Here is a 12,176-nt window from a genome sequence, read left to right as displayed (position 1 = left end):
AGGTGACTGCATTTCCTGCTCTCAACTACAGCATGCTGAATTGCCAGGGTAATGCTGTAGAGTAACAGCTGTAGAATCCTAGAAGTCATGAATTTGTCACACTGTACATTGCAGTAATCTAAAAGCTTAACATTTTTGAAATGGAAAGGAGGGGAAACTATCATTCAGACCACTCATCTCATTTCCAAACTTGAGCACCCACTCATGTTTTCCTCTGGGGAAGGCCCTATCTGGAACAGATACTAGAGCCTTGGTTAGCATGAATTCTGGGGGGTTTTGTGATGGGAGTGGCGGGAGTTCACCTACTGAATAAATCCATTCTGCCACATTCCTCTTTTGTTATAAAAGTTTGCCAGGCTTCTTCTATAAGTGGCTGATGTTTCCCAACTCCAGTGCCTGGAACGGCTGTAGACAGGGATGGAAGCTGTGCTTCCTTAGTGGCTGACTGTCATCTCATAACTATGTGATGCACTGAGCCATGTCCTATTGCTGCTTAAATAGGGTAGCGCATTCATTAGTCGTCCTCACTTTGCAGAGGGATAGCACCTCTGTATGGTCCAAAGGTTTTCACAGTAAGCGTTGAGCCAGTCTGTAGCTGACTGCAGTGCCCGTCTTGAGCTGTGTAGCTCTGAACTGCTCTGTCTTTACTGTAATAGGAGCCCTCTTGTGGAGGGCTATCGCAGGTGATCCCCGTCTGTCTCGGCTCTGCAACATTCTGGCTTACATTTAGGATTAAGAAGAAGGGGGGGAAAATCAGTAAAATCTTTTCTTTGTGTCCTTCAGGTTTCTTATCCTGTGTATTCCACACTGCAGTCCCCACTGTTCGTTGTACAGCAATCCTTATTGCATTGACCCTTTGGCTCTCTGAAAGGGGATGACAGCAGTAGAAAACTCTGCTCAAGAAGACTGACAACATAATCTTGTGTGAATTAATATAAAACCCCACCTACGCCACAGAAGCTATGGGGTGATCTCGTTACAACGGGGTCACTGGAATTCCCACTGGGAAGACCCTCCGTGTTCCTGCAACGGGGCAGAAGTGAAGTGTCATCAGCATCAACACACCAGTTCAAGAGTTTGGGATCCTCTGGCTTTGATGCTGCCTCTATGAAGATCAGGGGGCCTGCAGAGCCCTAGCAGGTAGCCCACACCCACCTACCCCTTTAGTAATGCAGAGCTGGCCTTTGGGAGACCCCAGACCCCGACACACAATCTCAAGTCAGGCTGTGCCTCCGTGTTGCGACTGGGAGCAGCTAAAACTTCTTTCATATTCAGCCTCGCACAGGTATCTGCCAGTACTGTTCTTCGTGCTGGAGGACTTTGGATTTGGACTTGACCATTACAGATACATGTCCCTTCTCCCCTAAAGAGGCAATAATGCACACACTTTTCATGAAAGAGCACCTTGAGGTGGGACTATATGCCTCATGCTTGTTTTCAGTGTTACAAGCCTTTTTAGGGAATGACACATGCTGATGGCACACCTAACAGATAACCAATATTGCTTATCTGCAGCAATGGCAGAAGTTTTCATAACCTTTCTCTCCTGAAAGGATGGCCTTGCCAACCCGGGTACCAAGATACAGCTCCTCCGTTAAATTACTCAGAGATACAGGAGCACATCTGACACAGCGCAGCCCGCTGGTGGTGGCTGGTGAGTGCACGCACGTGCACACCTTTGCGCGTACACAAGTACAAGCTTTTATACGCATTCCTTCCTACCCACACCTGTAAAGCCCCATTTAAATTTCTGTAACACTCAGTGGTTATCTCACATGTATCTACTGTAATGAAATGTAACTCAGGGCCTTGCTTCATAAACATAGGTCTGCTCTTGTTCGTACATTTGCCTAGAAATATGTGTTCGGGTAGGCTCTCCAGATTCTTGGGAGTCTCTCACAGCGACATAGGGATTTACATTGCATTGAATGCTGCTGCTTTCTGCCAGCGTTCTCTCTACCCAGCCAGGACTTGAAGGAAGTTCCCTACAGGGTGCTAACATTGGATAGGACTCATCTGATCTGGGTGATATTCTTGCCTACTGTGTAGGAAAGTGGTTTCTCATTTTGAGGGGAAAAGAAGAAAAAAACCCAAGCCCCAACGAGCTTCCTAAGCAACTGCATACTAACCTAACTCAACCCCGCCCTGAGTTTGACAGGTTTGTTCTTCCTTTTTGCTCTGTCCCACTGCAAGCTGTACCCATTCCCTTACTGTTCTATCCATGTGTGTAGTTAGCAGGGCAGACCAAAGTCTGAAAGCCATCCTCTTTGTGGGATGTTTTGTTGCTTGAGCTGTTTATCTTGCTAGGACACAGCAAAGAAATATTCCATCCATTTCACTTTTTTCTAGCAGGTACATACTGAGAGAGAAATCGCGGGAGGAAATAGGAGGACTAAAAGCGGTTTATAGAGGATTGAGCTATGAGAGGCTAAGGGATCAAGTCACTAGTAAAAAATAAGACACTGCTCCCTCTCCACTCCTGCAGAGTCATGCTGCCCCACCAGCTTTTTTACTGCTTTCCCATTGTATTAAGTTAAATGGGAACGTCAGAACATTCTTATGGAGGGTTTTTTGACAGAGAAAAGGAAACAAGGTGGGTGATAAGGAAAAAATACTCTTTGCACGTGTGCATTCTGGCTGCAAGCAGAACACAGGTGACACAGAAAGCAACGTTTCCAAAAGGCAGCCTGACCTTATTGCAGGACTTGGTGTACGGGCAACAGTGTCTCATATTCTTCAAGTTTCCTTTTCTTTCAGTCTATGCTTGCTCCTTCCAGCACATACTACTAGCTTCTTGCAGGCTGAACACCCTCTTTTTGTATTTACTTTGCTCATTTTCAGCATTGTGCTTCCTTCCCTCCTATAACCACAATGCATTTCCACCTTACCAACCACACCGCAGCTCTGGCAGTTGTACCGGCACAACATCTTCCCTCTGATTATCCCCTGCTCTGCTTCTGCTCCTGACTGATGATTGCACAGCCTCCTGGAGAAGGGTTTGTCTTTTGCACTGTGCCGAACCTTTCTACATCACCACAGACTCCTGTGACACTTTAACTCCTAGAGGAAACGAAAAGTTTCGCTGACAAATATGTCTAGCATCAGTTTGTTTTTATATTCTTGATGGGCGGGTTGTTCAGTTTATTTTTTCCTTAAGCACTTATACTATGAATCATGTTTCCTATTGCCTTATGCTGTATTCAGTGAATTGCACACAAATGGTTTCTGAGAGACCTTTTCAGCTTAATATCTGGGTCTTTGTACCAGGTGAGCTGCTCTGTTTATCACAGGTATTTTGTATATAACACTTTTTCCCAGGGTTCCTCTTTTAATTGTATCAAAAAATAAATAGTAAACTCAGTTTCCTTTCCTCAGTAATAAAAGATGTCTGTTCTACGTGCTGAGAAGTGGTAGAGCCTTTCACTTCTTCACACGAGCCCCAGCCACCATTTCGCAGCTGCTAAAAACATACGCTGTGTAGCATCAAGGTAGGTGAGGCAGCTGGCTGACAAAGCTGTAACAGGTACAGCTGGCATCAAGACACAGCCCTGTTTGGTGTGCTCAACAGCAATGACAAAATGGCACTCAGGTACCCAACCTGTAACTTCCACATATCTCATGTCTGTCAGTTTGTCAGGGATTAACCGAGCAGTGTAGCTATGGTGCTCAACACTCAGTTTGCCACAGGTCGTCCTTCTCCCTCCCAAAAAGGGAGCTTCTCTGCAAAAGCAAAAGCCAGTGTAAGATGTTCTCGCTGTATCCCTGCTACTTGTGTTACCTACTCTGAAAGTGGAGGACCGATAACTTTAGTGCTGTGCTTTTGCAGGGGGCGGGAGGGAGTGGAGCGTGAGGAATCCCTTACATTTGTATTCAACAAATAAGCTCTGAACCAACTCTTCACTCCCCGTTCGGACAGTGACTTTGAATACAAGAAAGGAGGAAGTGCAGGTAACTTTAGGAAACAGAGCAAAAAATGGCTGCTAATCTTCAGCGCAGATGGAAGTCTCTGCTTCCCCTTGCTAATGCGCAGCATAAGGACATCTAGCAGCCCTTCCTTTCTTCCTTACACAGAGAGAAAATTCACACAACTGCTACACCTTGGCTCTGCCTACCCTCCCATGGAAGAACATCCCTGCATCAGTGGTCAGACACACGAAAATTAGTATTCTTTAGACATCACATCAAATGTCACTAAATAGGAATAGAGAAAGACTGAGCAATGACACAGCTAAATGTCATCAGAACTCCTGTACAGGTAAGAGTGTGGGATATTGGGTGGGGATGTAACAGCAAAAAAAGAAGAGAAAAAACCAGAAAAAGATAAAACATTGCTGTGTGACCACAATGGGAAAAAAGGGACTCAGAAAGGCCTGCTATTTTGTTTTTTTGAGGGGACAGAGGACAGTAACACTACTGTCACCACTGCATGCAGAGCTTAAAAAAGGAAGGGGGAGAGACATCTCCATACCTCTGCTTATTCAGATCTTTCACTTACACATAGAAAAGGAAAATCAAAGCCAGTTGATGACAACCCCGATCACTGAGGTGTTCAAAAAATAAAATGCTCATTTCAGAAGTCCGAAAACACACCACCACCTCGGAAGCAAGCTGTGCCAAAAATCTGCTTTGGGTGGGTGGAAAACGCTGTGTGGAATCGACTGTTCCTATTTCAATCAACAGTAATCAGCTGTTATGGAGAAAAGCATTCAACCAGAACAGACTGACTACTCTTTTCTTGTGGGAAGGAGGCCCGAAACCCCTGCCTGGATGTAATTCTCTTTCACAGGAGAAAAAACTCAGAGAAAGGGGACCAGAATTCTGACCTTCACTTTGAGGGAAATGGTGATGGGCCACCTGGCCCTTCTGGGTACAGACCATTATGACATTACCCTCAGCCCTACCCACAGGTAAGAGCTATGGCTTAACAGTTGATCCCTGGTACAAAATAATAAACAGAGCTGGCACTCTCCTGGCTCTTGTCTTTGTTACTGCCCAGATAGAGGAATGTCTGACATCGCCACCAGACTTTATTGCTCGCTGGTGGGATCTTTGATAGAGCTCTTCTCATGGGGTATCACTCAAGTATGTTTCTCTAATGCAAATACTGTACTAACGTAAAGTACATACTGTGCTAACACAAAGAGCTTACGGACACAATCACCACTGCTAGATGGCTTTATTGAATGTCTTGAACCACATTTCCCCTGAAGGTCATCCCCTAATTTCCAACCTTCAAATGAAATTAGAGGCCTTTTTATTGTTGTTAAAACTGTCCACAGTGCCAATTCTTCCACCATGACCACCAGAAACAAGTCATCCTTTCTGTGGCCCCCTCAGCCACCCTTTTATTGAGGAACCCCAAACATGTCTTTTTCAGGGCATTTCCGTATCATTCCCAGCTCCTCCATCCTTCCTCAACATTGACTGCAAAATACCCCAAGTACTGTAGGAATCAAGTGTGTTTTTTCTGCAAAAAGCCTGAAGAAACCACCACCAGCAAAACAGCATGGGTCCCAGCCAGGCCAAGCCAGGCTGTGGGAGGTGGGTGGCGAGAGGAGGAGAACCACTGCTCTGGCGCTGCCTGTATTGCGCTTCGACAGCAAGACCTTCAGGCGCTGTCTGAAGAGCGGCTTTCACCAGAGCGTAATTGGAACCAGGGTACCTTTAGCATCCAAACTATTCATAGGCTCCCTTACCTTGAATATTTCTACATCGTTGTGGTTTGGACATTTTCAGCAGTGAAATGGGTTCTAGACGAGGCTCTGGGACTGCCCTCCCCCCCTTCCAAACCTAGATGACGCTTCCTAACCTGCAGAGTCTGCATTTCCACCTTCTCAGGTGGAACAGGTTTGGCCCTTCCAAGCTCTTGTGCAGCGATATGCATCCATCGACAATGTTTTCAGCAAAATGCTTTTTCGCAAGTACACAGGATATAACTGCGTTCACAGACGATTTCCATGACCCCTTGACTGAAGACTTTTTAGGAGCAGAATCAAAATACTTTGTAGCTGCTTACAACAGAGATCTGGGGAAGACTCAGTAGCTCCTAGATTCTCTTGCTCTCTCTGCCTCCGGTCCTCCCTGGGTGTTGCTTTCCATTTGGCCTAAGACTTCAGTCACACTGAGCCTGGATTGCCTAACGAGAGAAGAGAGAGCACAAAGTAATTTTATGCCTGTATCCTCCTGACAAAAGCATCACTGCAGAATCCCAACTCTTGAAAAGTTTCTTCTAGAAGTGGCACTATTTGTGAGTTTTAGTAAGTCACGCAACCAGTGTCATACCCTTTTCTCCCCAAAGCCTCCAGCTGTCCTTCTTCTTTCCTCTCTTTAACAGGGATGGAAAGAAGGCAGCAATGAAGGAAAAGCCAGAGTTCTGGCTTCTCTCAATTTTGGTAAAGAAATACTAATATGCTTGTCCTACTTGTCTTCTCAGCCACCGCAAAAGTGAAAAACTGATGCAGAGTTACTGGGCCAGGGTGGGCATGAATTCTGAACAAAATACCTTGTTACAAAATAAGCAGCAACATCTAAGGCTGAGAAGACGAAATCAGCAGTTCTCAGACAGGTGAGTGAAACACACCGAAAACCAAGAGCAGAAGAACCGAGGTTTAGAAAACCTAGTGTGTCACGGTTTCTTTAAATGTTTGAACCACACAGACCTAGACACACTTCTAGTCAAAGACTCGAACAGGCAGAGCTGTTCCTTACCACTCCGCTAACTTCTGTTCATACAGCTCCCTGCACTCACGATTTCTCTTCTCCTGCAAGGTCTCACCAGCAAGCTTCTGCATTACCATTAAGAGGCCCCCCGCAGAGATCCTAGAGGAGGAAGCAGAAAAGTCACAAGTCACCCAGGGGACACACAACAGTAATAACTTACCGGCATCAGCAAAAGGAGCATGCAGGGCCCAGCCACCAGATCAGTGGAGCATAACGTTCCCCAGTACTCGTATCACACCACGGGCTAAGGTGCTCCTATTCTAGTGTCAGCCACCAAATACAGCCAGTCTTCAGCTGTGACTCACTGTAGCCCCTTCGATAACATATTTTGAATTTACTCGTTGATAGGCACACATAGGGCAGAGGGGTGGAAGGATTTAAGGTGCCCAAACAACCCCTGCAGATCACCTCACCCATAATTTAGACAGTCACACCCCTGCTTAGCTTCTGTCCAGCTCTGGAGGTACTTGTGTTTTCATTGGTAAAGCTCCCTAGGCTGCTTCCAGGCACGCCCACAGCTGACACCACCTTGTCGGTGCTAAGTAGCACACATAAAGCTCATCCTCTTGTCCAGGCAGGATCCCCAAATTCACTTGTAAGGATATTCACAAGCCAGCACTTTGAGAAGAAATCCCAGTTCTGCTTGAAAAGTCAGACTTCTCCTGAGTTAAGAGGTCATTATCTTGACAGACAGAGCCCCGGAGAGAGAACTGTGGGTTCCTCCATGCCCCTCGGAGCTTTAGGAGATACATGACTGCAAGACATACACGAAGAGATGTGCCACCTTACAGCCTTGGGTTGTGCAGCCCAACCACGCAGCTTCTTCCTCAGCATTTCCTATTGGCTGCTGCTCCATATTTTGGCTTTGATGGAGCCTATTTTGTAAAAAAAACATTTTTACACAGATTCCTAACCTAGGGGCTGGCCGTTCCCAGGGTGCCCCCTTTTTCAAAAGGTGTCATCATGACATCCAACACCCCTTGTGTGCCATCTGGATTCTGAGCTGCTGCAGGAGCAGTTGCTGATGAAGCTGAGAAGGGAGCCCAGAAGCTGTGTCTTACACTTCTGCCTTTACCCACAGACAACACAGTTCCGTAAAACAGATGTCCAACGGTTCTGCGCACAACCATTGGGCTCATCAGTGACCATGCCAAGGAAGGGCGTCAGGAGACATGTCTATAACCCATCCTCATAATTTCCTATTTAACAGTAGTTAGTGTTGCCTCTAATAAGCAAATAGCAGCAAGCAAGACGCTCTATTGAGAGCACTGAGTTCTTATCATTGAGGAAGCAGCAAAACACAAATCAAGAAAAAAAGAAGAAAAAAAAATAGTTTAAAGGTTGGAAGAAAAGTCATCATCATGAGGTCCCAAGAGAGATACAGAAAATTCCTCAAGGCAAGAGAGGAAGGGAGTTTTCTGTAGCCCCACCTACAATTCAAGGCTTGGTATGTGAGGCTGCTGACTAACACCCTTAAAGAGTAGCTGTGTCTCGATCACTCATCGGCAGCAGTCGCAACTCACCCGAACGCTGTTCCGAACACGAAGCCACCTGCCAGTGCCTGCAGGCCCAAGTGCATTCTGAAAAGGGCTCCTGTGAAGGCTAAAAAAACCACAAACCCACTGAAACCACAAACAGCCCCCCCACCAGCCATTACATACAGACAGAGGGAGCTGCTTTGCTGCATTTCTCCTCTCTGTGAGCTGACATCCACTTTTAACAGAGCAGAAACCAAGTGCCTTGGCCAGTGGGAGGGACCCTCACCATACAGTCACCTTGGTCTCTGCGCTAAAACATTGCGCAAAGCTCCTTCTGCTTCAGAAAAACTCCCCAAGAAATGCTAAGAAGTAAAGGTATCTATGAAAGTAAAACCGAGCTCTCTCCAGGCTGGAGCATGGTCCCTCCCCCTTTTATTTGCTATTCAACAACAGCTAATAATAGTAGCTGCCACGTAAGGCAGAAAAGATCAGTAAAACACGTATCCAACCGTAAGGGCAATAAAGCCTATAGAACTGAAGCAGATCACTTACCCAGAGCCCTCTTGCCAAAAGTGGACATGCAAAACTTAGCACGAAAAGGGTAGTTTACAAAGAGCGCACTGAACTGTCATAAAGAGCGGAAATAAGAAATGCTTTCCCTGCTAAACAGGTGGTTATGAGAGCAGGTTATGCACCAAGTGTTGCCTTTACCCTACACAAGCATTTTTCATCCAAAAAACTCCAGCAAGTATTTTGAAGATAAACTGATAACCGCAAAACTCCCCAATGGTTTCAGAAGTGCATCGATATCTCTCTGTTACAAATAAAGGCATGCAGCAGTTAAACAATGGAGCAAAGTCACAACGGCAGTTGGGAGAACAGGAAACAAAACCCCGGGGCACAGAAGCTAGAGACCCGCTCAAATCCAAGAGATACGGATTTCTGCTTATGCTTTCCCGTTTATGACCCTTGATCACGAAGAGAAAAGCACACAAGGTTATAGCAGTCTTACCTCCTGCCGAAGCAAAATTACTGATGGTGGTTTTATTGCGGTACACAGACAGACCAGTGCTCACCGTGCTGCAAAGGTAAGGCACAGAAGAAGTCAGCAGTTGCACATGGAAAAAGACAGGTAGCAAAACACAGCCTGAAATAAAGCTGGATTTCATTAAGCCAACCCCCAGGTTGCCTCTAACCGCCTTGTTGCCCATCTGTCCAGAGCGCACACGCGCCAGCCAGAAGTGCCTTGATTTCTGTGACTTTACTGCAGGCAGCTGCACAGCCAGAAGCCAGGGAATACCAGGATTCCCAGCCCGGATCTGGGATATTCTTTCTTTTCCTTTTTAACCAAAGATTTTTTTTCCATCCTATATTCAAGGATAAAAGGAACTGAGCAATGAAAAGGTCCTGTCAGTCAGTCGGTCCTGATGTAGCACCTTTACCCCCAGAAGCTGAACCCATGTGTCAGTAAGATCTTGCCTGATGTAGACAGTCACACTCATGATGTCAGCAGGGTCACCTACTCTTGCAGCATGAGATTTCCTGCCAGGGGAGGTACACCATCTCGTCCAAAAACAGCAGTTAAGCCCCAAAACACTCTCTGTTCTCAGTTCAGCAGCCACATCCTCCCCAGCACTTTAGCGAGCCTCCTGCATGACATCTACAAGTCAACAGCGATCTCCCTCTCCTTCCCAATGCTGTAACGTCACCCTAGCTTTTGCACAAGGTAAAACTAAACAATTTGGTTTTAAACTGTGAAACTCAAAATTCGCACAAGGGCAGGATGAAATCTTCAATTTGGACTTTACAGAAACAATTAATGCTGAGAGGCAAATATCTTCTTTCAAAGCCTTTTACAAAGGGGTGGTGAAAAAGGGCGACGATCTGACTGCAGGGAGACATCTGGTGTAAGATGACGAGGTTACATGTCAAGCCCAGGAAAATCTGAAGAAATCAAAAGCTCCAGGATAGAAAGCAAACAGTACGCTAACGAAACCTAAGAGCAGATACTAAACCAAAAGGAGCCAAAGAAACCAAGAGAGATGGAGGAAGCAATTCAGAAAGGAACAAAAAAATTAGTGAGACGGAGTAATGCGAGTCAATACTGCTGGTATCTTAAAAGCAGAAGGGGAATTTAAACAGAACGTACCTGCAGATATAGTCAATGCAGCTTTAGGACTACACATAAATTTACCATTTTGAATGTCAGGGAAGGAGATATTCCTAGTTTAAAAGGGCATTATTCGGAACAGCGTGCTTAGTTTGATGCTATATTGTCAGAAATACACTGACACATCTGGGGGAGAAAATCAGAGAAGTGGAACACTATCTCTGTGTTGGTTGTGTCTGTAGGAAAAATTTGAAGGCCTAAAGAGGTACATACAACTGGTAGTTCAGCGACTGCTTAATAACAAGATGATCATCTGCAAACGTTTGAGGACAAGAACAAAGAATTGTGAGTAATGCTCGTGTATACAAACCATGAGTAATGAGACATAACAAAAAGGAGAAAAATTAGCGTGGGATAGAAAGCTCTTCCAGAAACAGCCAACACACTGTAACACTCTCCCAGAGAAAAACGCAAAAAAAGCCATGAAGCAACAGCAGAAAGAAGCCGTCAAGTACAGGGAAGAAGAGTACTGAAGTCAATAATAGCATGGATTAGATGTAAGGAACAGGGTTTTTCCAATTTTAGTTTTTGTGTTGGTTCATTAGAAGATTTCAATTCTGGGATAATTATAAAAGGCTAAATCCTCTTCATGTTCATGCCTTATCAATGAGACTTACTGTTAACATAACACTTTGAGCCTCAATCAATCACCAGTACTCTCAAGGCTGTGATCACTGCCGGCACGAAGGGCTCCCGGCTACTAACTAGTGCTTAAGCATAAGCCAGCTCTTCTCCCACTACCATCAGGAAACACTCACTTGAATATTGTCACAAAAACGGCTACTCTCCACCTCCAGCGCCAGCCGTAGCGGATGAAACTCCGGAGACCAGCACGATGTGCGGATTGCTAGGGGGAGAGAAAAGACAGGTTACAGCTCGCAGCCCGGCTCCTCCCCGCTGGCACCACCGGCCCACTGCCATTTGGGTCACGAAACTGATGTCACTCGGGAACGATACCCTGACCCTTAAGGATCAAGTCAGTCATCTTCAGAGGAAAAGCCGCTCATGTTTACCCCAGCCACCAACAGGAAAGGGGGGGCAAACTAGAAACTCGTTCTTCATTATTACGAGTTCGTAAGTATTAATAAATAATAACCATTAATAAATAACCATAATAAGTAAATAATAACCACCTACTTTAAATGTTAAGAGACCATCAAGCTGTGCAGTTTAGCACACTGGCGCTTAAAAGTTTGGCAATAAGCGGCTTCTAAAAAGATGTGATAAACAGAAGCTTCATAAAAGTTAAAAATATTCCAGTTAATACCACGGAAGAAAATAAATTCTCTCCTCCAGTGCCTGTGGTGTAAGTGCTTAGTCGGGGTGCAGCTACACAAGAGAGTCAGCAGAAGGACAGGGTGAAGCCAGGCACCCATACTTTGCAGGCAGCTACGTTGGGGTCAAATCTAAATAGCAAATGACGTAAAATCAGGCAGATTTTTAAAGGTGTTTTTTCTTCCTAATAATCCAGGTAACCAACAGTTTAATTGAGGAACAAACTCCCAATACGTCTATAAAACGTCACAAATGTTCTTTGTTGTGGGGTGTACCCAAAAGAATTTTAAAGGGTCTTACAAGAACTCACACGACTAAGAGGACACCACCAGTCTGACACTGGGGAGTGAAGTCTCTTGCCAACATACTGGAACTTAAAAGCCAAAAGACTCTTCAAGACATCTTGATTCACCAGCCATTTAGCACCCACTCGCAGCCGCGTGTCACGCATCTTCCAAAACCAAGGTCACTCCGTCTCCCCGCGAACTGCAGGCCGCAGCGGCCCCCCTCCCGCGGCTGGGGCCGTCAGGCGG

General features: G+C 45.6%; 1 protein-coding gene across 1 annotated transcript; it reads right to left on the bottom strand.

The window, feature by feature from the left end:
• Positions 1-6,036: 6,036 nt before the first annotated feature.
• Positions 6,037-11,215, bottom strand: TIMMDC1 (translocase of inner mitochondrial membrane domain containing 1; the record flags this gene model as incomplete). Its single annotated transcript, XM_009585059.1, has 5 exons — positions 6,037-6,136; positions 6,709-6,819; positions 8,244-8,322; positions 9,211-9,278; positions 11,127-11,215. Coding segments are annotated over 5 exons (447 nt in total), but the record flags the coding sequence as incomplete, so codon positions are not given.
• Positions 11,216-12,176: the final 961 nt, after the last annotated feature.

The sequence above is a fragment of the Fulmarus glacialis genome, unplaced genomic scaffold (assembly GCF_000690835.1).
Source record: "Fulmarus glacialis isolate BGI_N327 unplaced genomic scaffold, ASM69083v1 scaffold16669, whole genome shotgun sequence".
Lineage (NCBI taxonomy): Eukaryota > Metazoa > Chordata > Aves > Procellariiformes > Procellariidae > Fulmarus > Fulmarus glacialis.
The sequence above is the reverse complement of the archived record's forward strand: the minus strand, read 5'-3'. Positions and strand labels throughout refer to the sequence as shown.